The sequence below is a fragment of the Erythranthe guttata genome, chromosome 5 (genome assembly GCF_056151865.1).
Source record: "Erythranthe guttata isolate IM_541 chromosome 5, IM_541, whole genome shotgun sequence".
In the NCBI taxonomy this organism is placed as follows: domain Eukaryota; kingdom Viridiplantae; phylum Streptophyta; class Magnoliopsida; order Lamiales; family Phrymaceae; genus Erythranthe; species Erythranthe guttata.
In genome coordinates this window covers 6,269,604-6,296,530 of record NC_142537.1, presented here as the reverse complement: position 1 = coordinate 6,296,530, position 26,927 = coordinate 6,269,604, and the positions used below count along the sequence as shown (strand labels likewise).

General features: G+C 29.2%; 2 protein-coding genes across 2 annotated transcripts; both read left to right on the top strand.

The window, feature by feature from the left end:
* Window positions 1-1,315: 1,315 nt before the first annotated feature.
* Window positions 1,316-3,001, top strand: LOC148770503 (putative F-box/LRR-repeat protein At4g15060). Its single transcript, XM_088817877.1, has one exon. The coding sequence runs from the start codon at window positions 1,316-1,318 to the stop codon at window positions 2,999-3,001; it is 1,686 nt and encodes a 561-aa protein (XP_088674003.1).
* A 22,042-nt stretch (window positions 3,002-25,043) lies between these two features.
* On the top strand, window positions 25,044-26,645 carry LOC105976829 (putative F-box/LRR-repeat protein At4g15060). The gene has a single exon (XM_013002092.2). It carries the CDS (start codon window positions 25,044-25,046, stop codon window positions 26,643-26,645), a length of 1,602 nt encoding a protein of 533 aa, XP_012857546.2.
* The last annotated feature ends 282 nt before the right edge of the window (window positions 26,646-26,927 follow it).

Sequence of the window (26,927 nt, the reverse complement as noted above, 5' to 3'; positions counted from 1 at the left end):
ACGGTTGCAGACCGTCTAGCAAACTGGGCGTACACACATAAATCAAGTCAAGAGTTCTTCTCAGGGATTAGCTTACCGAATGAGGTGAGGGCTGCATACCTTAGTGATAAATGCGGTATTGCTAACTTTCGGTCATGATGAAATATGATATTTGGGATCAGCTATTGAGGTTTCGGATATTGCACTATCACCCTCATGTGGGGGCAGTTTTGCAATTTATCAAAATTGTGGTGATGGTCTGGGGGCTGTACCTGCAAGTCTTCAATAATTACAAACCGATCCCCACATGGGGGCCTTTTTACAAATCAGGAAACTCTCGACCTATTAGCGGAATAGTAGCTTTTAATTTTTGGTTTTTCAATTTTATCCCTCTTTTGGGACTTTCGTACTTTGTAATAGACTGTATAGGGTTTTTCTTTCCCCGTTTTTATTCCTTGTTTGCAAATAAGTTTGAATTGACTGAATTTATTTGAAAGACAAAAAAGTTGGATGTCCCTCTTTTAATTAAGTTCCCTCGTCATGGGCCTATTTGCCATTTGCCCATAATTTATTTCTATTTTTATTATCACATAATTTTTGTATATATTTTAAATTATCCCTACATCAAAAGAAAACTTAAATTCCATTATTATGTATTTAAAAAATTATATATTGAATTTGATTAACAAATTTTTAATAATTTTTCAATTTGATTATTTACAATTTTTTTAACGATATTTTAGTTTCTAAACAATCAAATTCAAATGAATATATATATATATATATATATATATATATATATATATATATATATATATATATATATATATATATATATATAAATAAATTTTTAGGGTCAATTTCGTCACTTCACGTCCGAAAACCAACTACCAGTCGCGCAACGCGCGAGTGAGCCACACTTAAGTCAACCAGGGGGGTTTTTGCATTTGACTAAATTTCACATGGGAGTTTTTGCTAGTTTACTTATCACAGGGGTTTTTTACTATTTAGAGATTGCACGTGGATACTTTTTGCAGTTTACTCGATAAAATTAAGAATGGAATCACGATCACATACAAGGGTAATATAATAAATAATAACTTTGATTATTTTTTCACATATATGTACACATGGAAGGTGCGAATGGGATCTTCTCTAGATACTTGAGAATCCTTAAAGAAGGAAAATACGTCTGCACTAAAACAAAATTCGTGCAATCTACCTATTGTAACAATGGGATCTTAACAGGGAAAAGGTCCGACGCCTGATAAATTCGTTCGTTAGGGTTTATCAATCGTCGACTCTTGCATCAAAATCTTTCGAGCAGTACGTAACAATGAAAACGGTAAAAAGGGCAAAAAGGGAAGAGTGTTCAAACTCCATGGACAAGATATTAGAGTTACCACAAGAGATCTTGGGACAGCGAATACTGTATCGGCTGTCCCAAGAAGAGGCTGTCCGAACCTCTGTATTGTCCAAATCATGGCGTTATATTTGGTGCACTCGCCCCAATCTCGATTTTTCCGACGCCAAATTTAAAGGAAACATGCATCAATTTCTCTCCGTTGTGAGCAACACTTTACAACTGTATCGTGATCAAGGACTGTGCGTGGATGAATTTCATGTTTGTATGTCGGTATTCAGTTTCGACTGTGCATCTGTTTCTCTTGTTCAAGAATGGGTTCGAATACTCACAAGCATGTGCGTCAAGAAGTTTTGTTTTCGTAATCGTTCGAAACGTAGTAGATTAAAATTGCCCTCTGTAGAACTGCCTTCCGTAGTCTTTGAAGCCGAATATCTCCAAGATTTGCATTTGGAAGGATTCGTGTTGGACCGAAAGGCTATTGAAAGGATAGTACCTCTCAAGAATCTAACATCACTTAGTCTCCAACGAGTCTCGATTGAGGACGGGATTTTCGAGAAGATAATCTCATGTTGTCCTTCGATTGAAACTTTGGACATCAGAGTATGTACAATGTTAAGAAAAATTATCGTCAAGAATCTTCACAATCTCAAGTACTTTTCTTTTTCAGAAGATGTGTATCGTCCGGCCTCTTTTGAGAAGGAACTTTGTACGATCGAAATCCACACCCCGTCTCTTGAAACCATCTGTATCGATGATGGCAATGTTTGGTTCCACAAAGGATTGGATTTGTTTCGCAATCTCACGGATTTAAATTTTTGCGGTGTGAAATCGCCATTGGAACACTTGTCGTCGTGTAAATTCCCAAGCCTCGAGTCGTTGAGATTTATTGGTTGTGATGGAATGAAAGGAATCGAGCTATTTATTGACGCCCCAAACATAACCACTTTCGGATATGATGGAGACTTTATCCCATCCATCTCTTTTGCAACTGTTACTTCCACCGAATGGAGTTCGGATATTGATCTAACATATGACCGTTCGTACGATGCTTCTTCGTGGTTCATTGAGCTACATGAACTGCTCAAGTCATTAAGCCAATCTGAAATTTCTCTGAGTTTTGATCGTTATTCTCGGAAACGTGATAGGGACGTAATTCGAGAAAACATTAATTTGGAACCTGCATCGGTTGTGGTGGAGAAATTGAAGTTCGGTTGCCTCCCTTTATCTTCGATTTCATTTCTTTTAAATGGTGTGTTTAGTATTTGTCGTCCGAGATACATCGAAGACGGCCTCTGCGGAGACAAAGGGGAGAGGAAAAGGATCAAGCGTGTGTGGAAGATTCTAACGAAGAGAAAAATTAGAAAGGAAGAACGGTGCTCACGCGGGTTGTGGTTTCAAGATTTGGAGGAAGTGAGAATGGAGATTTATGACGATAATCGAAAAGAATGGAATCGGATAACTCTGTCCGAATTGCCAAAGTACAATGACAGTAATAATCGAAAAGAACGGCAGCCGATAAGTTTGATGGAATCGTCAGACGACGATGACGAAGATAATCACAAAGAATGGCATCCCATGAGTTTGTCCAGATTGCCAAACGAGAATCAAAGGGAATCTGTTAGGATTCAGTTTGCATTGAAATGGATACAAGATTAACCAGATGTTTATTGTTTGTTTATTGATTCCAATTGTATAAATTAATTATAATGTTTGTATATATTTTTTATTTTTGTAAATATAGTTGATTTGTACTTTTTGCAGTTGTGATTTGTTAATTTTAGTAGCAGATTCTTAATCGACTATGTTTTATAGGCGATTAATATACTTGATAGAGAAAAAGAAAAAAAAAAAAAATCAATAAAATTAAAGAATTTCCTTAATCGACTATGTTTTATAGTCGATTTTCCTTAATTGACTATGTTTCATACTCAATTAATAAAACTGATACAAAAAAGAAAACAGAAAAAAAAAAAGAAACGCGTGACACAATGATGATGTGGTGGGTGGGGGCAAAATTGGAAAAAAATAATAGCTGAAAATGGGTGTGGGTTTTTTCAAATGGAGCAAAATATTGTGGACCTCTCCCCATCAAAAGAAGTAATTAAAGGGTTTTCTCAAAGAACACCTCAGAGAAAATAGGATATAAAAAAAAAAAAAAAAAAAAAAATTAAATAATAATAATAATAATAATAATAATAATAATAATAATAATAATAATAATAATAATAATAATAATAATAATAATAATAATAATAATAATAATAATAATAATAATAATAATAATAATAATAATAATAATAATAATAATAATAATAATAATAATAATAATAATAATAATAATAATAATAATAATAATAATAATAATAATAATAATAATAATAATAATAATAATAAAAAAGATATAGAGACAGTGGATTATGATTCTGATTGCCGAGATTTGATGTGAAAGTAATTTAAAAAAAAAGGGTGATTACAAATAAGCCCATCAATGGGTACTTATTCATAAAAAGGTCCAGACAGAAAACTCCTTTACAAATAAGTTCACACATGGTTCAGATTTTTGTAAAAGACTAAAATAGCCCCTCATACTTTAATATGCTCCAATTTTATCCTTAATTTAATTTAACCTCAATTTGACTCTAAATTTCACAAATTATTCAATTTTGACCCAAAACTTTTTTTTTTCAAAAAAAAAAAAATTTTGCCGCCAGATTCCGGCGTTGACTTTTCGATTTTTTATTTTTTTGTCTTCTAGATTTTTTCGCCAGTTTCCGGCATTGACTTTTTTTTTCCCTATTTTATGTAACATTTTTTTTTCGTTTAAACATCAATATTGCTGTGATTGACAGTAATATTAACTATATTACTGTTAAACACAGTAAAATTAACTAAACTACAGTTTAACACAACAATATTGCTATATTAATCTCTAGCACAGTAATATTAACACAACAAAACTTATTATTATTATTGTGTAATAGAGTAATGGGGAAATATGCAATCCCCCCTTCAAATGGAAAATATTATGAGTAAAACCCAATTGACTTTTAAGACTTTTGCACAAACCCACATCCCAAACTTAATTAGTGAAACCCCCTCAATTAAATGTAATAAGACATAAGTACCCTTATTAACAGTTTTTATAATAAATCAAATATTTAATCACGATATCTTTCCATAACCGTTCCTCTTTATTATAGTCGGACGTGATTCTCTTTGATATACAGGCGTGATTTCAGTCAGACGTAAGTCGATTAGGTGAGAATAGATCTATCGTCGCCGTTCAACCCTTTTGTGTTCATTGCCGGAGTTAAGCTTTGTTTGAAGGTCAGAGGCTCTGCTATAATTTTGTTGGTTTCGTAATTGGGGATGGGTTGTAGTGTGTGTATTCACATACGTGCATATGGGTATTTAGAACCGAATTTTTATTGTTTCTTTTGGGGTCGTCCGAATTGGATGTAAAGGATCGTTACTGATTGAAAATTTTATATCGATTTACAGAGTCACGTTGTGACTACTGTGTAAATCTTTTGTTCTTTTTGCGTTAGTTGATATGTTAGTGTAATTTTATTGTAATTTTTTTTTTGCGTTACTTGATATGTTAGTGTAAGTTTCAATGTGTTTGTTGTGGCTGAATTGAATTCACATAATATTATGTGAATTGCATTTACAGAATAGTGCAGATTCATTCAGCAGAACTATTCACATAGTAGTCACATTCTCATGTTTTTTTGTAGTGTTGCACATCATGTCGTCAACCTTGATGATTGTGTTGAAGTATGGAGGGTCGTTTGGGGTGAAGATATGCCAGGGTGATTTTGTGTATGGAGACCTCGTCGACTCCATCCCTCTCTCTCTCTCTCCTTATTTTTCTATTTTTATTTATGTATTTTTCGATTTTTTTTCCAAATCTCAACAGCAGTAGTAACATGACTATAGTCATATTCGAATATGACTATAGTCATATGTATGTATTTTTCGAATATGACTGTAGTCATATTCGAATATGACTATTGTTCTCGTTTTCAAGTTGACTTCTAATAACAAGATTCAAATTGTGATTTTTTGTGTGGATGTTGATTGAATTGTTTTCGTAAGTAATATGGGATCTTCGTTGTTTTATATGATTTGGTAAACATGACTATGCCATATAATTGGAATTTTTAAGTTCAAAATGTAAATAACAACAATATAAAGAAAAAATATGACTACAGTTTATTGTCACATATAGTCTTATTCAACTATAGTCATATTCGGCGTTGCAAACCTGCCGAGAAAAAAATTTCAATTTTTTATTTAAAAAAAAGTAAAAAAAATTAAAATAACATTTTTATTAAAAAATATTAAAAATAAAAATAAATAAAAAATGGCTAAATAAAGTCCGAAAATAATATAAAACTAAAAAATAAAAAAATAAAGTCCGAAAATATATATATTTTTTTTTTGATTTGGTAGCAATTTTTTAGGAATTTGGAAGCAGATTTTTAGGAATTAAATTGTTGTTATGGAAAGAGAGAAATAAAGGAATAATTGAGATCAATTATACTAGGAGCATTTTTATTAGGGAAAGTATATAATTAAGCCTAATTAGCGGGATTAGGTGCCTCATTAATAGGGATTTTGAAAATACTGGATACTTGTAAAAAAAATTGTGATAGGTACTAGAGGGTAAGATTGAAATAAATATTTTGGGGGGTTTTAACAAAGGAAGAATTATGGTATGGACATATCACTATTTTTTATCTGTAGGAGGGGTGTATTGCTAATGACCCCTAGAGTAATATTACTATGTTGACCGTTCAACAAATGTAAACATAATAAAAAGTCAAAAGAATTAATATTACTATAACAATAGTAATATTACCGTCAACGACAATAATATTACAATAATAGACAGTAATATTATTACGTTACTCAGTGACTAACTCAAACAAAAAAAAAAAATCCAAACAAAATAATAATATTGATGTGGTTGACAACAATATTACTATAACAACAGTAATATTACCGTCAACCACAGTAATACTATTGTGTTTACAGTAATATTACAATAATAGACAATAATATTATTAAGTTACTCCGTGAATAACTCAAACAAAACAAAAAACCCAAAAAAAATAATAATATTGATGTTGTTGACAGTAATATTATTGTGTTTACAGTTATTTTATTGTCAACGACAGTAATATAATTACGTTGACTTGTCAACAAATCAAACAAAATAAAAAAAATTAACAAAAAAATAAAAATAAAATAATATTACGTTAATTTACTATCAATGGCAGAACAATTACATAAATGTATTGTCAAACGGCAGTACAATTACGTTAATTAACTGTCATTGACAGTATAATTACGTTAATTTACTGTCAGTGACAGCACAATTACGGTCAACGTTTAGCGGCGGATGTACAAAAAAAAAAAAAAACGAAAAAAAAAAAAAGTCAACGCCGGAAACCGGCAAAAAAATCTGGAAAGGAAAAAAAAAATGGAAAAGTCAACGCCGGAATCCGGCGGCAAAAAAAAAATAATTTGAAAAAAAAAAGTCGAAATTGAATTTTTGTGGTCAAAATTGGATTTTTGTGGACAAAATTGATTAAATTGAGGTTACAATTAAGAATTGGGTATAAAGGGTTGGGGGTAATATTGGCATATACATGAATGTTTCATTTATTTATAATAAATATTAAAGGGATGGACTTATTGGTGAAAGAGATATAACCCTTAAACCTAGAATAATAAAGATGTTTGGTTGGGGACTTATGCAGAAAAACCCCTTAAAAAACGGGGGCTATTTGATTAAATCCGTTCTTTCAATTTTGGTACAGTGATATATCCAAATTTAAATCCCATATTTGAGAGAACCCCTTCCATAATAAAATAGGATTATTTGACAAAACCCTCTGGTTATACATGGGCATTTACAAGGAGTCCATATTTTTTCTTCTAGATTTTAAAATAAATCCAAATCGTTTTTAATGAATTAAAATTAATTAAGTTTCATTATTATACTCTTACGCTAATCCAAAACCTATCGCACGCTTAAGAATGCATAACGTAATATCTTTTTCATAATTAAAACCCCACAAATCTCGGTCCTTAATCTCCGTCCATAACCCATGCCGCCTCTCCCCTCTCCTAGTTGCCATCTTTTTCTCATCATACAGAATAAAAAAACCCGAAAAACTACTGTATGTTGAATTAATTAAAACCAGAATATTAGCACATAGCCATACATTTTTTTCCTGAATCTAGTGCAAAATAAATTATAATATTGGTTTAGTGTCATGTCCAAAAAGTCCATTAGAGTGCTTGAATTTTTTATTTTCATATATGTTATGATTTCCATTATAAGTTTGATTTTCTAATTTCTTTATTTATTTTTCTTTGCGTCTCATATATGTTATGATTTTCTTTTCTAATAAAAAAATGTTTCATCCTGTTCAAGTAATAGTAGGATATGTTTTCGACATTGGTGGTGTATGGTGTTCTTTGTATATTTTTTTATTAAAAAATTTCAATGAAATAGACCCTTTTGATCTCTGTGGTGCGAAATTCTCTGTTTTGCCGTCACCTAGTTGTACTGTTATGTAGTGGTTTTTGATAAGTTTATAGCGGGTTTTTGTAATGAAATTCGTTAATTACATAGTGGTTTACGTTAATTACATAGTGATTTTCATTAATTACAGAGTGATTTTTGTTAATTGATAAGTTTACAGTCGATTTTGTAATGGAATTTGTTAATAACATAGTGATTTTTGTTAATTACATAGTGGTTTTCATAAATTACAGAGTGATTCTCATTTATTACAGAGTGGTTTTTGTTAATTACATAGTGATTTTCGATAAGTTTATATTGAATTTTCTAAATGAAACTAGTAATTCACCCGTGCGATGCACGGAGGTTAATTCTAAGTACAAATTTTTAATGACTAAAACACGTCCGTGAGATAAATCAAACACCTTTTAAAATAAAAAAAGACGTTAATGCGATGCATAAGGGTAATATAAAAAATGAAAAATATGTTTAAGATAAAATAATCGAACGAAAACTTTGAATAGTTGATCTATAATATGATATGATCTAATTTTTTTTAAAAACAATAGCAATTCCATTTGATTTAAGTAACGATATAAAAAAGATAATAAAAGAAAATATAAAATGCAAAAATTGTGATATAAAAAATAGGATATATTATCTGACCCAAATGGTACTACTACCTCATCCAATACACTTAGATCCTTAACATAAACTTAATTATTAAAGTAGTGTTTCACATTATATACTAATACTAATGCTAATGCTAATGCTAATAATCATGCTAATACTGCTAATACTACTCATACTAATACTAATATTAATACTAAAATTAATATTGATACTAATACTAACACTAATACTAACAATAATATTAACGCATTACTAACACTAATACTATTACCAATAATAATACTAACACATTACTAACACGTACTACTACTAATACTAATACACATACTTATACACATACTAATAATGATACTAATACTTATACTAATACTAATACCAATACCAATATCAATACTAATACTAATGTTAACAATAACACTAACACTAATACTAACACTAATACTAACACTAATAATAATACTAATACTAATACTAATACTAATACTAATACTAATACTAATATTAATAATAATAATTATTATTATTATTATACTAATGCAAATACTGATACATATACTCATATTAACACATATACTAATGATATAAATACTAATTGTAATGATACTCATACCGCCACTCATGCAATGCACATGCATTAAAACTAACCTCACCATACATGCAATGCACATGCATTAAATCGTAAAAATGATAGAATAATCTCAAATCGTGATCAAGGGATAAGAGTTTTATACTTGAAGTGTACATGATAATTAAGTAAATTACATGTTGATAAGAAAATAATCATTTAATATACATCGATCGTTAAACTTTTAGCCAAACCAAAAATGATAGCCAAATCCGACATTTCGAATGAATAAAGAAATTTGATAAGTGTCGATATTAGATTATTAGTTAATCATTAACAAATACAAATATGGAACAAATAAACACAATAATATATTTAAATAATAATTGACGAAAAATATAATATTTTTTGAAATCATGTCCAAAACTTTACGATAATTGATTATTCATAATCGAAAATTTTATATAATAATAGAGTTGGAAACTTATACAAAATTGCATGTTTACGATGCATCTTGCATCGCCAAAAGAGATATTTGTATACGACATAAAAAGGTTTAAGTTACAATGCTTGATATAAGTATAAACATTTGAAATTACCAAAATCCAACCTATGTGAAAAACACACTACAAAGCTCAATATAATGCATAAATATTTTGAATCACAGTTTGTCTACCACACTTTTCAATTGAATAATCTTCTTGTCAGGATATAGCATTGTCGATGTAAACCAACTCATTGTCGAGTTATTAATGATTAGCTTTGTGGTATATTACACACCTTGTCGAGATTCTAAAAAACAAAAGAAGAAATGGAAAAAGAATAACAAAGATTAACAATAAAAAATGAACATCAACAATAATAAAAATAATATAACAATAAGAAAAAATATCAATAATAACATAAGAATAAAAATAATAACTAATCACAATAAAAAACAATAAAAATAATAACGGAATATTATGATATTTACAAACCACAATAGTAGGGATGGCAATGGGGCGGGTTTTGCGATCTCCATCCCCATCCCGCTTTGGAAATTCCCATCCCCATCAAAAATCATCACGGGTATTAAAAGAATCCCCATACCCGCCCCATAAAATCCCCACGGATATCGGGGCGGGTAAAAATCCCCATCCATTTTTTTCCCTTTTTTTTTTCAATAAATAAATATGCAATCTACTTATAATTTAAAGGTTTATTTCAATAAATAAACTAATATTTAATTATAATATTAATATTTAATTATATAATCGAAACCTAAAAATCCTCATTTATAATTAATATTTAATATATTACTATTATTTAATTGTTTATATTTAATATAATAATTAATAAATAAATATTATATATATAAATAATACTGGGCGGGTACGGGGACGGGTACGGGGCGGGTATAGGTAAACCCATCCCCGTATACCCGGTAAAAAAAAAAAATTCAATCCCCATACTCGCCCCATTTCTTTTCGGGCCGGGGCGGGGTGGGGATCCATCGGGGCGGGTCAAATTGCCATCCCTACACAATACGTATTTTACGAAAAATAAGAAAGACATAATGAAATGGAAACAAATTTAGAAGAATGAAAAAAAAATAACAACAAATAATGAAAATTAATATCAAGAAAAAAGAAATAACATCGAACTCCAATTAATGTTCTTATGATGAACAAATAAAAATTCGATTGAGAAAAAAATAGGGGAATAAATCATGAAAACAAAGCAAACAAAAAAAAACCGATGGGTTATGAGCCGGCGATATAAAAATATGAGTGAAATAATGGAGTATTTATAGTGTTTTTTAGATGTGGTTAAAAAGATCTTTTCAGATTTATACATGTTAGGCAATTAAATTATAAATTGATATTAACAATTTAACATAATTAGGGAATTAATAGCTCAAATTTATGGACTGATTGATGATTGATTGTAGTAAAAAATTAATCGAAAATCGTGATTGGTATATTATATTGGAAATGTTGGTTATTAACATAATAATTCAAATTCTTAATATTAAAAACCGGATATAAATTATTGTTTATAGAAAGTGATTTTTTGATTATTGGTTATAGGAATCAATTATGTGTATAGATAAAAAAATTTGAAAACTTTCTTTTTTGAGTCATAAATTAAAATGTTAAAATGAAATAGAAAATAATTTATTTATTGATTTAGGTATAGTGTATGCGTGGATATGCATATATTTAAAGAAACTACATATATAAAATGAACACTTGGACAAAAAGGTATATACGTAGTAATTAAAAGAAATTATGATGCCAAGTGAAAATTAAATGAAAATTGTGGGGTAAAAATTAGAAATGACAATCCTTAATTGTGGCTTTTTTCTTCATATATTATATAGATTCCCCTTAAAAAAAAAAACACATGTTTGTATTACTATTTACAACGTAACAAAAGACGGAATTTGTGGATTGAAAACATTGTGTAATTCTGTAAAATTATACTATCCAAATCAAACATTAATCATTCACTTTCATTATTCTATTATTATAATTTTCAATAACTATTAATGAGATTTAGTTAATTGAATCATTAATTATAATATTACCATTAATATAACCAATTAAAAACTAAAAATCTGAATCAATCATTTATTTTAGTTGGTAAAACAAATCCGGTCATTATGCAAATTATATCTTTCAAATTAATATAAAGAATAATTTTATACTTATAAAACATAATAATGTAATAATAGAAAAATATAAAATTTATAAATTATTCATATATAATTTATTCACATAGATTAAAATATGTGCACAATACCCATTTATGTGTCCAAACATTATCTATATTTGCAAAACAAAACAAATAACTAAAACATAAGATAGATCAAACAAAGATTTTACACGAAACAAAGATTATGAATTAATAATACACCAAACATGACAAAAATAAAAGAAAAAGAAAGTAGACAATGATTGAATGTCGAGGGAATGTAAGAAAATCGTAATTCTCATTGAAACAGTATCAAGTGAATAAGGATACAAAATAAATTTTATAATATGGCATTTAATGTAATAGATTCTTTTAAATTGAATTAGTAGACAAACAACATAATGTATATGCGAAAGACTTTTATTAATTGCTTGCAATAATATATCATCTTAAAACTATTTACTATCAATAATTAGTGCGACAAATAGTTTCACATATTTTTGTAGCCTATTAAAAAGAAGGGAAGATAAGCCTAGTAGTAAAACTACCACAATTTCACTATAATAATTTTGCAGTAAAACTTCCCTTTGATCCCATTTCTCTCACTTCTGCATAACCAAAAAAATAAAATAATATATCAAATTGTGTTAATAATGCAAATATGTAAATAAAAAAAAAATCAAAACAAACTACATAAAACTACATTATAAAATATTCATATCATAAGAAAATATTGAGTAATAAAATAAATAATTGTAAAGAAAAAATGTAAGCAAACCGTGTTGATGAATTATGTATGGTCGAAGTTGGATTCGTGAAAATAATCTGCAAGAAATACATAAAGCATATGACATGTTATTATTTAACTAAATACAAATATTAAATGGAGTTGAAACATATAAAACAATTATGAATACATAAATATATAATACCAACACAAAATAAAAGAAGAAAAATGCACATATTTAAAATAATTCTGACAACATATTTTTAGTATAGTATTGACTTCAACATATTTATGTATATAAAAAATTAATTATGAATATAAAACTATGCATATATACTTATAATAATTTATAAGAAATGATAAAAAAAAAATGTAATATGAAACTGTATAATACGAACATTGTGCACTCTGTAATCGAATGGTGGTAGAAAAAAATGAAATGAACATTGAGGGGTTTATATAGTATTGAAAATGAACTTAATTCTATGGAAAAATTAAAAATTCAAAAGATTTATATATTAGTAAATGAAATCAAATCAAACAAATAAAGGAAACAACCCCAAAAAAATATAATAACTTGTGGAAAAAAATATTGCAATATAAAAACATTAAATATGAAGATACGATTTTTAGTTTTTACCATTCAATTTTGAATTAAAGTATAAATTAAATCAATCAAAGATTATATGATGGAATCCTGGAATATTAAAGATTCCTTTATATTGGTGATTTGATATTTAATTTGAAATAATAATTAATAATTATAATGCATAATCCGTTTTATAGTTCGGACCATATTATATATTAAATAGTGTTTTCCAAATATACAACCAACTACTGCATTTAGAATTAATCCACCGTGCATTGCATATTTATTAAATAATATAATTATTTTTAATTTGAAATATGGTATAATAAAAATTATATAAAAAAATAGTGTATAATTATTAAATACTTCAATTAAAAACTAAAACATTTTTTTATTATTATTTTTAATGGAATGGATATTCGAATATTCTAAAATATTGCAAATTTAAAAAAAAAAAAAAAAAAACAACAACAACAACATATTCCTTTATTTTAATATTTTAGTATTTAAAAAAATATTTTTTTATGAAAATTATTTGAATATTCGTAAAACAATTGAGTTTCATGAATTTATTTGAATAAATATATTTTGAAATACTGAAAATATAAATAAGATTTTTTTATTTCGAATTTATAAAATATTAACTTTGGAAATAATATATATACATGTGGTAATTATTAAATGATTGTGTAAATGTAAAATAGGAAAAAACTTAAAAACATCCATAAATAAAAATGCCACCTAATCAATTGCAGAATCCACCTAATCAATTGAACTCCAACTAAGCAATTTTGACAAATGACATCATCATTTGCCAAATGTCAATCATTGAGGGCATAGATCCTCTTTTTATATTATATATAGATACTATAATCACATAGTGGTTTTTGGCAAGTTTATATTGGATTTTAATTTGTTAAAAACTATTTTTTAAGGGGTAATGGCAAATAGGCCCATGACAAGGGCACTTAATTAAAAGAGGGACATCCAACTTTTTTGTCTTTCAAATAAATCCAGCTCATTCAAACTTATTTGCAAATAAGGAAAATCCTTTTATATATACCAAAATTACCCCCAATTCATTGAAACCCAATTTAACTCCAATTTCATGATTTACACCCCAATTTAGCCCAATTTCATCAATTAACCAATTTTAACCCTAATTTCAATTTTGACCCGCCACCACCGGAGACCGCCGGTCGCCGCCGTTGACCGGCGTTGACTCTTTTTTTTTTTTTTTTTGAATTTTTTTTTTCCTGAAATTTTTTTCCGGCCGGTCGATGACCGCCGGGTCTCCGGCGTTGACTTTTTTTTTTTTTTTTTTATAATTTTGTTTTTTCTTAAAAAAATATTTTAATTAATATTACTGTCTTGGCTGCTAAATTACTGTCTCCGGCAGTTATTTAACTGTCGGAGACAGTAATTTAACTGTTAATTGACTCTTTTTTTTTTTTTTCTTCAAAAATATTTTAATTAATATTACAGTATTCGTTGCTAAATTACTGTCTCCAGCAGTTATTTAACTGTCGGAGACAGTAATTTAACTGTTAATTGACTTTTTTATTCTTAAAAAAAATATTTTTAATTAATATTACTGTATTCGTTGCTAAATTACTGTCTCCGACAGTTATTTAACTGTCGGAGACAGTAATTTAACTGTTAATTGACTTTTTTTTTTTCCTTAAAAAAAATAATTTTAATTAATATTACTGCCTTGGATGTTAAATTACTGTCTCCAACAGTAATTTAACTGTCTTAGACAATAATATTAATAATATTATTGTTCGGAAAAATAATATTCATAATATTACTGTCCCAAACAGTAATATTACTGTCTGAGACAATAATTTAGTAGCCAAGACAGTAATATTAATTAAAATATTTTTTTTCTAAGAAAATAAAAAAAAGTCAACGCCGGAGACCGGCGGTCAACGGTGGTTGACCGGCCGGAAAAAAATTTCAGGAAAAAAAAAGTTTCAAAAAAATAAAAAAAAAAAGTCAACGCCGGCATCTGGCCGGAAAAAAAACATTTCAGAAAAAAAATTATTTTCTGAAAAAAAAAAAGTTTTGGGGGTTAATGTGATATATTTGTTTAAATTCGGGGTCAATGTGTAATATTAAGGAAGTTAGAGTATAATGGGTGGAATTGATAAGAATTATATTATCGAGGGTATTTTAGACTAAAGACATGGGGATGGGCTTAATTGAGAGACTGTTTTTTTTGTGGACCAAAATGCATTTAAGTCCCCTATGATGGGCATTTTTGCCATTTGCCCATTTTTTAAATTTAACTTTAAAAAATAGAAGTATAAAAACTAAAAAATCGAAATTAGAAAAACGAAAAATAAACTTCTTTTTAACAAAATCAAACTCTTCTTACGAAAAAAATTGAAAATTAAAAAAAGAAATAAAAACGAGATATTTCGAGTTGATTTGTGAACGTTATTTGGGGCATAAATTTTGGAGCGTGATTTGAGGCCATAATTTTTTGAGGAAATTTGAGTATAAATTAGGAGCAGGATTTGAATATATAAACATAATTTATTTTTTTAATTTCTTGGAATAGTTAATTGGGGCATATAGGGTATTTTGGATTGATTGGATTTATGGCAAATATCAACTCCTAAAATTGGATTTATCAAGAAGTCAAAATGCAATGGTGGTGTTTATCAAATAGCCTCTAATATAATACCAAATTCGCACTATTGAATTGTTATGGAAAATCAATTGAAAGATTTATAGATACGTAGATCACCCAAATTTAGGATTCTATCGTAATCTCTCCCTAAAATAATGCTTCGTTTCAATTAATGTTGTTTCCATTCTTTAATTTTTGATATTTTTTATTTCGTTGCAAAAATTAATAATTGGTTTTTTTTTTATTTTAACATCAGATTCACCAAAAGATGAAATTCACTAAAATTGAAATCCAATATTTACTGAAAGCCAAATTTTGAAATCCACTAATCCCTGGAAGCAAAAATTTGGAACTATTAACTAAAAAGCAAGACTTGTTTGAAATTTATCAAAAACCATTATGAAATTAACGTAATCCACTTTAATATTCACGTTAATAGTTGATTTAATAAATGGAAATGTCAAAATCCACTCTGCACAAATATCGGGTTTAATAAATAGAAATGGCGAAAACCACTCTGCGCAATAGTGGATTTAATAATGAAATTTCAAAATTCACTCTCCGCAATAGTGAATTGACTTCACTAAAATGACTCTCTATTATAATTTTTATATGCTGATGTGCTCCCTTTGTCTTTTGGAAATTTCAAAGTTGCTCATGATGTAACCAGAAAAATATCGTCTCATAAAACCAAACCACCATAAATTGCAATATTTAGAGAGAGCACAATTATGAAGGAGTAGCGGCGGTGGCGGTTTGAGGAAGGAGATATTGGGCAGCGACTGTTGGTGGATCGGAGGGCAGGGAATCCTTGTGTGAGACGGATTCGACGTGTGTAGAGAGAAAAGAGAGAGGGAGGCAACGGTTGCTAGAAAGAAAAAAAAAAACAAAAAATAGAAGCGTGATGGGAGATGGGGGAGGAAAGAGTTGGGGATGTGGAGAAATAGAAAGTGAGAGAAAATAGGTGTTTGATGGTTTAAACTAAGGGTATTATAGTGACATTTATTACTTATGGTAATTAAAACTCATGAAAGAGCCATTTTTATCACATAAGTTTGAGAAAGAGGAACTTTCAAATTCTTTTCCATAATCAATTTTAATTTCAGTTATTTCTAGAGAGAACTCATTACATATTAGATTGTGAAATTTCTTAAAAGTTTCAAAGGTATCAATTTTTTCTTTTAAGAAATAGACACATGAGAAACGAGAAAAATCATCAACACATACAAAAATATATTTTTTACCCCTCTTACTTTCTACCTCAATTGAATTCATGTTATCCATGTGCAATAATTCCAAACATCTTTGAGTTCCAAAGTGTTGTAACACCTGGTGTGACACACTGATTTACTTGCATTACTGACACATTCCACACACTAATGCATCATTGAATTTCAGACTTGGAATTCCTTTTACAACGTCATATTTATACAACACGTGAATGTTTTTGAAGTTGGTGTGACCCATTTTCCTATGCGACATCTCGACATCAATAGTATGTGAACTTTGGCATACAATGTTTTCACAGATTTGATAACAGTTCTATAAATCTTGAACATGTCATAAGACAACGATGATAGCATCATACAAATAACAAGAGAGTTTGTCAAATTCAACTCTTAGATTATCATCACAGAGTTTGACCAGTCAATTGATAAGATTGTTCATATGTAACTTGTCCTCCTTTTATTTGTTTATAATTGATAAGATTGTTCATTGTACCAGTCAATTTTTACCTTAACCATTTCCACATCCTTTTTAGTGAGAAAATTTCCAGTTTTCTTTACTCAACGAGTCAAAAATTTCTATTTTCTTCATCCTGTGATCAGTCACTGTACGGTTCTTTGTATAAGCATCTCAGTTCTTCTTCACCATACAATTCTTCTTTTTTCTTCAAATATATCATCTATTCTAGACAAAGAAGTAGAATTGAAGTATTTCAAATTAGTCAAGGAAGACCAAAGAGATTCAGAATACTCAAGTGTTACATAAGGTGTGGTAACATTGACTGCAATCCCGTGAGAAATAGCATATAGTTTCTCATAATCATCGTATCTAGCTAGATTCACAATTGGTTCTTCTTCTTAACAAATAGTTGGCCAAACTCTTCACATACTTCTTCACTGAGAGATGCAAAGAGATTCATTCCTCTCTTCCGGAGTGTGTTGCCTCACTCATTAGCATAGTGACCAAAACCTGTACAAACCCTGCATTGCGCAGAATCAATTACTGTAACCTTCATTTTATAAGATGTTTTAAAAAAGTACATACACAAAGTGTGCATTTGGATGGAGGGATTTGGAGGAGAGATTTCAAATCCATAATAACAAATCCATAATAACAAATCTCTTGGACTTGTTTGGATTGAGGGATTTGACAAGGAATTTCAAATCCACACCCCTCCTTTTTAGTTGTTTTGGGAGCAATTGAGGTGGATTTCAAATGACTCCAAATTGGAGTCATTTCAAATCTCTTCCCCAAATGAAATCCCCCTCCAAATCCCTCCATCCAAACGCACTCTAAAATCTTGTTTGCTTCTTTACTAAAACACTCAAAATACAAATTACCCACAAATACTTTATTATATTACACGAGTCCAAATAACATATATATATTTTAATCAAAACAACGTATTCTTGTAATCAAGATTAATAATTAGTTAAATATAATTACCATAATTGTATCATAATAATTGTAAAAAAAATATTATTCTCTCTTTATATTTTATATGTATAGAAAAATACCCGAATATTTTTATTATCTCAATAATAAATTAATTTTCTTTTACAAAATAAGAAACTTTATTTTATATCAATATATTAAGGGTTTTTTTGCATAAGTTCCTCACCAACCATCTTTACTATTCTAGGTTCATGAGTTATATCTCTTTCGCCAATAAGCACATCCCTTTAATATTTATTATAAATAAATAAACAATTAATTTATATGACAAAATTACCTCAAACCCTTTACACCATTCTTAATTATAACCCCAATTTAATTAATTTTGACCACAAAAATCAAATTTTGATTTTTTTTGTACTTTTTTTTTTTTCTGAAATTATTTTTGTGCCGCCGTTTTCCGGCGTTGACATTTCGATTTTTATTTTTCTGGTCTGCTTTTTCCGCTCTCGGTTTCCAGCGTTGACCGCCGGTCTCCGGCGTTGACTTTTTTTTAATGATTTTTTTACCCGCAGCTAAACGTTGACCGTAATTGTACTGTCATTAACAGTAATTATAATGTCACTGATAGTATATTAACGTAATTATGCTGTCGTTGACAGTACATTAACGTAATTGTACTGTGTTTGATAGTACATTCATGTAATTGTACTGTCGTTGATAGTTCAATTAGAGTCAGCGACAATATTATTATTTTTTTGACTTTTTTTTTTGTTTAATTTGTTGACAAGTCAAAGTAATTATATTACTGTCAACCATATCAATATTATTATTTTTTTGGGTTTTTTGTTTTGTTTGAGTTGTTGACGGAGTAATGTAATATTACTGTAAACACAATTATATTATTGTGGTTGACGGTAATAGTACTGTTGTTACAGTAATATTACTGTCAATCACATCAATATTAAAGCTTTTGGCTTTTTATTATATTTACACTTGTTGAACGGTCAACATATCAATATTACTCTATTACACAATAATAATGACTTTTGTTGTGTTAATATTATTGTGCTAGAGATTAATATATCAATATTAATGTGTTAAACTACGTTACAGTTAATATTATTGTGTTTAAAAGTAATATAGTTAATATTAGTGTCAACCACAAAAATATTGTTGTTTAAGCGGGGGCAAAAAGATGTTAAAGAAAAAAAATCGTACAAGTCAACGTCGAAAACTGGCGGAAAAATTAGGAAGAAAAAAAAGTCAACGCCGGAGACCAGCAGTCAACAGCGGCGACGGACGAAATTGTACTCAAAATTGTGTCTTGGGTCAAAATTAAATAATTTGTAAAATTTAGGGTCAAATAGAGGTTAAATTAAATTAAATGATGAAATTGGAGCATATTAAAATGTGAAGGGTCATTTTAGTCTTTTACTAACCTCTAGACAATGTGTGAACTTTTTTATAAAAAAACTTTTTGTCTGGACCCTTTTATAAATAAGTACCCATTGATGGGCTTATTTATAAAGTGTCCATATATTAATGGGGCAAACAATTAAAACTTTCACAGGCTTATTTCATTAATATAATTTATTACACTTCGTTTTATTTAAGGAAAAATAGTCAAATATCATATCAACATAAAAAAATAATTTAGTTTATTTAATATATAATTTTGTATTATTATTTTTATTTGTAAAAAATAATTTATAAATATTGTAATCATATTTTAGAAACAATCTTTTTCAAAAACAGAATATTTTAGGAACAAAAGTATTTGACTCAAATAAGTTTAATAATTATAATACCGTCATGTAATTTTTTGTCATTATGGAGATAAAAAGATCTTATATCCCAAACACCTGAACAACTTATAAAAAGTAAAATTAACTTATAAACTACCTATCCATACACCTTAAAAAATAGTTTTTTAAAATAAGATCTAACATCGTATCAGCTCCTAAAACATCTTATCAAATGCATGAGCTTATAAGATGTTTTAAATAAGCTTAGCCAAATGGGCTCTATGTCACCTTTGTTGAACGAACGATCAACATATTAATTGTACTCTATTACACAGTAATAATGACTTTTGTTGTGTTAATATTAATGTGCTAGAGATTAATATAGCAATATTACTGTGTTAAACTGTAGTATAGTTAATATTACTGTGTTTAACAGTAATATAGTTAATATGACTGTCAACTACAATAATATTGTTGTTTAAATGGGGCAAAAATATGTTGAATTTAAAAAAACAAAAAAATAGTCGATGCCGCCGGAGACTGGCGTTGACCGCCGATCAGCGACAGCAGAAGCAGAAAAAATATCGAAAAAGTCAATGCCGGAATCCGACGGAAAATCATAAAGAAAAAAAAAATCAACGCCGAAGATCAGCTGTCAACGGCGGCAACTGGAGAAAATGTACTCAAAATTGAGTTTTGGGTCAAAATTGAATAAATTGTGAAATTTGGGATCAAATTGAGGTTATATTAAATTTAAGGGGGCGACTAAAACTAATACCAAATTTTTCTCACTTCAATACCACTAAGTTTAAACCATTTTTTATAGAAGTTTTTACAATTTTTTCTTAGTTTAATATCACAAATAAAAAAAATTATTAGCAAAGTACTAAAATACCGTTCATCAGACAAAATACAATTTATGCAAACATTTTTTTTCCCTCATTTCAACAACAAGGATACCAAAAAAAAAAAAAAAAAAAAAAAATCCTCTCTTCTTCTCCCTCAAACCCAAACCTCTTATTAAACCATCACTTCTTCTTCATCTTCTTATAAATCCTACAAAAATTCTCCAAATTCTAAAAAATCAAAACCTCACAAAACTTATAAAATGGAGTCACGAGACAATAAAATGGTAATATATATGGAAGGAGAACCCATTAAGGTATGTATCCATGTCTTTTTTTTTTAGCTTCGAAGTCGATTTTGAAGTTTTTTTTGCGGAAACCCGACGACAATTTTCGACAAACATGTCAAAATTTCTCAAAATTATTGTGAAATTTGGACATGTATGTGTCGAAAAAATATTGTTTGTTTAAACAAAAAAAAGTGTTTTTTTAAAACCAAATTTCGACGGGTATATGTCAAAATTAGTATTTTTTTAACATATTTTTCGACGCGTTGGTGTCGAAAATTGACAAAAATTCGATATGTATGTGTCGAAAATTGTCGGCGGGTTTCAAAGTAAAAGAACTTCAAAATCAATTTCGAAGCTCAAAAAAGACATGGATACATACCTAAATGTGTTCTCCTTGGTCATAAACTATCATTTTGTTGTCATTTGACTCCATTTTGCAAGTTGTGTGAAGTTTAATTTCTTTAGTTTTGAGATTTTTTAGGAGGGCTTGTTGTGAGGAAGAAGGAGGAGGTTAAGGAATTTGTGAAGAAGGAGATGGGTTTGAGGTGTTTTGTGTGTTTGGTATTGAAGAAAGAAAAATTAGATTTTTAATGTTTTTATGGTATTGATTTTCATTAAGGGTATTTATGTCATTAATTATTTATTATCCAATTTTTTTATTTTATTTTTGGTATTGAAGTGAGAAAAAATTGGTATTGATTTTAGTCACCCCTAAATTAAATAATGAAATGTGAGGGGATATTTTAGTCTTTTACACACCTCTCGACAATGTGTGGACGTTTTTGTAAAATATTTTTTTGTCTAGACCCCTTTATAAATAATACTAGAGTTTTGGCCCGTGCGATGCACGGGGTTGAAGTAAAATTAATATAAAGTAAAGTTCAATTCAAACGACAAAATTGAAGTTTCAATTAATTTTGTTATTTTGCTATACATATTGATGATAATCCCCCATCCATAAACTTTTTTGTCATATTTACTTATTTAACTTTATATTTTTGATGTAATATGGTTGTATATTTATCTTATCTCAGTTAATGTTGAAGTTTAACGAATCTTCTTCTTCATCACCCATAACAGGCCTCAGTAAATTTAATGTAAATCAATGATGCCATTAAATCTCAAGAGTTTATCAGGAGCAACTTTACTTTTATTAATAAGATAAGAACCAAATATTTTTGTAAACAATTAACTAAATTTTCCATCAAATTAATATTAAGTAAAAATGACAATTGTTTGTGCAAAAAAACACAAAAAAGTTTGAATACTTAACGGATTTATTAAACTTGATTATATTAAATATTAAAAAAACAATAAAAGTAATTAATTAATAAATGACAATAATAATTTATAACTATCAAATGAACGGGAAAAATTTCATAGGGTTTAGCAGGAGCGACCTTAAATTTATTAATAAGAGAGCAACTTTACTTTTATTAATAAGAGAGAAACTTTACTTTTATTAATAAGATAAGAACCAAATGTTTTTTCTAAACAATTAAATAATTTTCCCATCAAATTAATATTAAGTAAAATGATAATTTTAGTGGGAAAAGATTACTTTTATTAATAAGATATTAAATGAAAATAAATAATAAAAGTGCATAATTAAATAAATAAATAAAAATAATAACTATCAAATGAGCGGGAAAATTTTCCTATGGTTTAGCAAGAGCAACCTTACTTTTATTAATAAGATATATAAGAACCAAATGTTTTTCTAAACAATTAAATAATTTTCCTATCAAATTAATATTAAGTAAAATTACAATTTTAGTGGGAAAATATTACTTTTATTAATAAGATAAGAACCAAATGTTCATCTAAAAATATATAATTAAATAAATAAATAAAGGTTATAACTATCAAAGGAGCGGGAAAATTTTTCTAGGGTTTAGCAGGAGCAACCTTACTTTCATTCATTAATAAGATGCCATGATGGACTTATTTCTAATCAAAAAAGAAGGTTTAATTGCAAGGGAAAATGACAAAAATGGATATGACAAGGGACTCAAACGCATATTGGTCCACAAAAAAAAAAAAAAAAAAAAAAAACAGTCTTTCAAATAAACACATCCCATGTTTTTAGTCTAAAATACCCTCCACAATATATTTTTTATCAATTCCATACATTATACTCTAATTTCCTTAATATTGAACATGTATTTAAACAAATATATCACATTAACCCATATTTTAATAATTTTTTTTCAAATGATTTTCTTTATGATTTTTTATTCTGGCCAGATTCCGGCGTTGACCTGGGGGCGGTTCTCCGGCGTTGACTTTCTTTTTTCTTTTTTTTTTCCTTTTTAAACTTTTTTTCCTGAATTCTTTTTCCAGCCGGTCTCCGGCGTTGACTTATTTTTTTTTGTTTCTTGAAATTTTGTTTTTTATTATAAAAAAGAAAAATAAAAAGTCGACGGCGGGCTCCGGCGGTCTCCGGTTGTGGCAGGTCAAATTGGGGTCAAAATTGGTTAATTGGTGAAATTGAGCATAATTGAGGTGTAAAGCATGAAATTGGAGTTGAATGAGGTTTCAATGAATTGGGGGTGTTTTTGGTATATATAAAAGGTTTTCCTTATTTGCAACTAAGTTTGAATGACCTGGAAAAATTTGAAAAATAAAAAAGTTGGATGTCCCTTTTTTAATTAAGTGCCTTGTCATGGGTCTTTTTGAGATTAACCATAATTGCAAATCTTAACAGGGAAGGGGGGGGTATTTGGCACTTTGCACCTTAAATTACATGTCATTGGCACTTTGCACCCTAAAATTAGAAAAATGGCAGAATGCATTCGACAATTACATTTTGCTTGGCACTTTGCACCCTAATTCATTTTTTGGCTAGAAAAGTGACCTGCTACATGTTATGTGAGATTTGAATAGGGGCAACATCTTTTATTTTTCCATAAACTTCCATTTCTTTTATGACTTCTTAGACAAGTACGAGATTAGTGTCAATTACATCAATCCAACAACTAATTCAACCATCTCTTTGTCCCAAGAAGATAAACCAAACATTAGAATATTCATTTGTAGAGTTTCTCTTATCTTTTTAGTTAAATATCTACTCCATAATATTAAATATAAAAATTACTTTCTTCTTTTATGCATTTGATGTTTTAACCAATTGAGGTAATGAAAAAAATTGAAAGTAAACCTTTTTTTTCTTACACAAATAACCATAATATATACATAATTCTCCTTTTAAGTCCATATGAACAAGAAATATTAAGTCTTATTATTTATTTAAAATACTATCTAAGTGGTGAAAATTTATGGAATTGCAGATTGCATATACCTTTATTTGCTTATACCATATTAACAAACATTAATTTTGAATGCTTGCTTTTATTTGAATACGTATTTATTTAAAATAAATAAAATATAAATTTATTCAAAATTGGAGTAAAATATCCTGAACTTTTGATAGAGAATATTGAACAATATAGTTGTTCTTGGTCGGGTTTGGATATGTGAAATGGAGAAGATAACCTTTATTTAAGTTTGTGAGAAATAAGGAAAGATAAATCCACCCCTCTTCAATAGGTAGCAGGTCACTTTTCTAGCCAAAAAATGAATTAGGGTGCAAAGTGCCAAAAAATATAATTGAATGGTGCATTCTGCCATTTTTTTAATTTAAGGGTGCCAAGTGCCAATGACATGTAATTGAAGGGTGCAAAGTGCCAATTACCCCACGGAAGGGTAATAATCTCTGACGCCTCACAAAATCATTAGGGTTTATCAGTCGTCGACTCTTGGCATCAAAATCTTTGGAGTAGTCCGTAACAATAAAAAAGGCAAAAAGGGAAGAGGGTTCAAACTCCATGGACAAGATATCAGAGTTACCACAAGATATCTTGCAGCGAATAATTTATTGGCTGTCCCAAGAAGATGCTGTCCGAACCTCTGTTTTGTCCAAATCATGGCGTAATATTTGGTGCACTCGCCCCAATCTCCACTTTTCGGATGCCGCCTTTAAAGGAGATATGCATCAATTTCTCTCCATAGTGAACACCACTTTACAGCTGTATCGTGATCAAGGACTGTGCGTGGATGAATTTCATGTTTGTATGTCGGTATTCAGTTTCGACTGTGCATCCGTTTCTCTTGTTGAAGAATGGGTTCGAACACTCACAAGCATGTGCGTTAAGAAGTTTTGTCTCTGTAATCTTCCCAAATTGCCCTCTGTAGAACTGCCCTCTGTAGTCTTTGGAGCCGAATCTCTCCAAGATTTACATTTGGAAGGATTCGTGTTGGACCGAAAGGCTATTGAAAGGATAGTACCTCTCAAGAATCTAACATCACTTAGTCTCCAACGAGTCTCGATCGAGGAGGGTATTTTCCAGAAGATAGTCTCATGTTGTCCTTTGATTGAAATTTTGGACATCAGAGTATGTACAATGTTAAGAAAAATTATAGTAAAAAATCTTCATAATCTCAAGTACTTTTCTTTTTCGGACGATGTGGATCATTCACACTCTTTTGAGGAGGAACTTTGTATGGTCGAAATCCACACCCCATCTCCTGAAACCATCTATATCAGTGAAGGCAATGTTTGGTTCCACAAAGGACCGGATTTTTTTCGCAATCTCAAGCATTTAAGTTTGTGCCTTGTGAAATCGTCACTGGAACACTTGTGGTCGTGTAAATTCCCAAGCCTCGATTCCTTGATTCTTGCGAATTGTGACGGACTGAAAGGAATCGAGGTATTTATTGATGCCCCAAACGTAACCTATTTTGGATATCATGGAGACTTTATCCCATCCATCTCTTTTTCAAATACTACTTCCAGCGAATGGATTTCGGATATTGATCTAACATATGACCTTTCAGACGATGCATCATGGTTCATTAAGCTACATGAACTGCTCAAGTCCTTAAGCCAGTCTGAAATTTCTCTGTATTTTAATTGTTATTATCGGTATGCTGAAATTCGAGAAAACATTAATTTGGAACCTGCATCAGTTGTGGTGGAGACCTTGCAGTTCAATTGCCTCCCTTTATCTATGATTTCATGTCTTTTAAATGGTGTGTTTAGTATTTGTCGTCCAAGAAACATCGAAGAGGACCCCTACGGCGACAAATGGGAGAGGAAATGGATCGAGCGTCTGTGGAAGATTCTAACGGAGAGAAATATTACAGAGGAAGGTCGGTGCTCACGCGGTTTGTGGTTTCAAGATTTGGAGGAAGTGAGAATGGAGATTTATGACGATAATCGTAAAGAATGGAGTCCGACAACTCTATCTGAATTGCCAACGTACAATGACCATAATCGAAAAGAACGGCAGGAGATGAGTTTGATGGAATTTCTAGATTATCGCGAATATAATCCAAATGATCAATGGCATCCAATTTGTTTGTCCAGATTGCGAAATGAGAATCGAAGAGAATCTATTCGGTTTGCATTGAAATGGATACAAGATTAACGAGATTAACTAGATGTTTGTTCTTCTTGTTCTGTTTTTCTTTTCTTTTTTCCAATTAGTTTGTCCAGATTGCAAATAGTATTTTTTTTTTTGAAGTTTGTGGAGTGGTTTTGCAGTTTTTAAGGAATCTTCATAAATTTTACATTCTATACATTACGGTTTATTAAAAATACTCAAGCTATATTTTCTCAACAAATTCTGCTTTTTTTCCCTTTTATTTCAATTATAAATGAAACAAGATTTTCAAAATTCTAAAATTTCTGATGTCTGCTATCTTTTTTC

Excerpts from the sequence above, each read along its gene's own strand:
- LOC105976829 (XM_013002092.2), top strand. The coding sequence starts at position 25,044 with ATGGACAAGATATCAGAGTTACCACAAGATATCTTGCAGCGAATAATT.
- LOC148770503 (XM_088817877.1), top strand. The coding sequence starts at position 1,316 with ATGAAAACGGTAAAAAGGGCAAAAAGGGAAGAGTGTTCAAACTCCATG.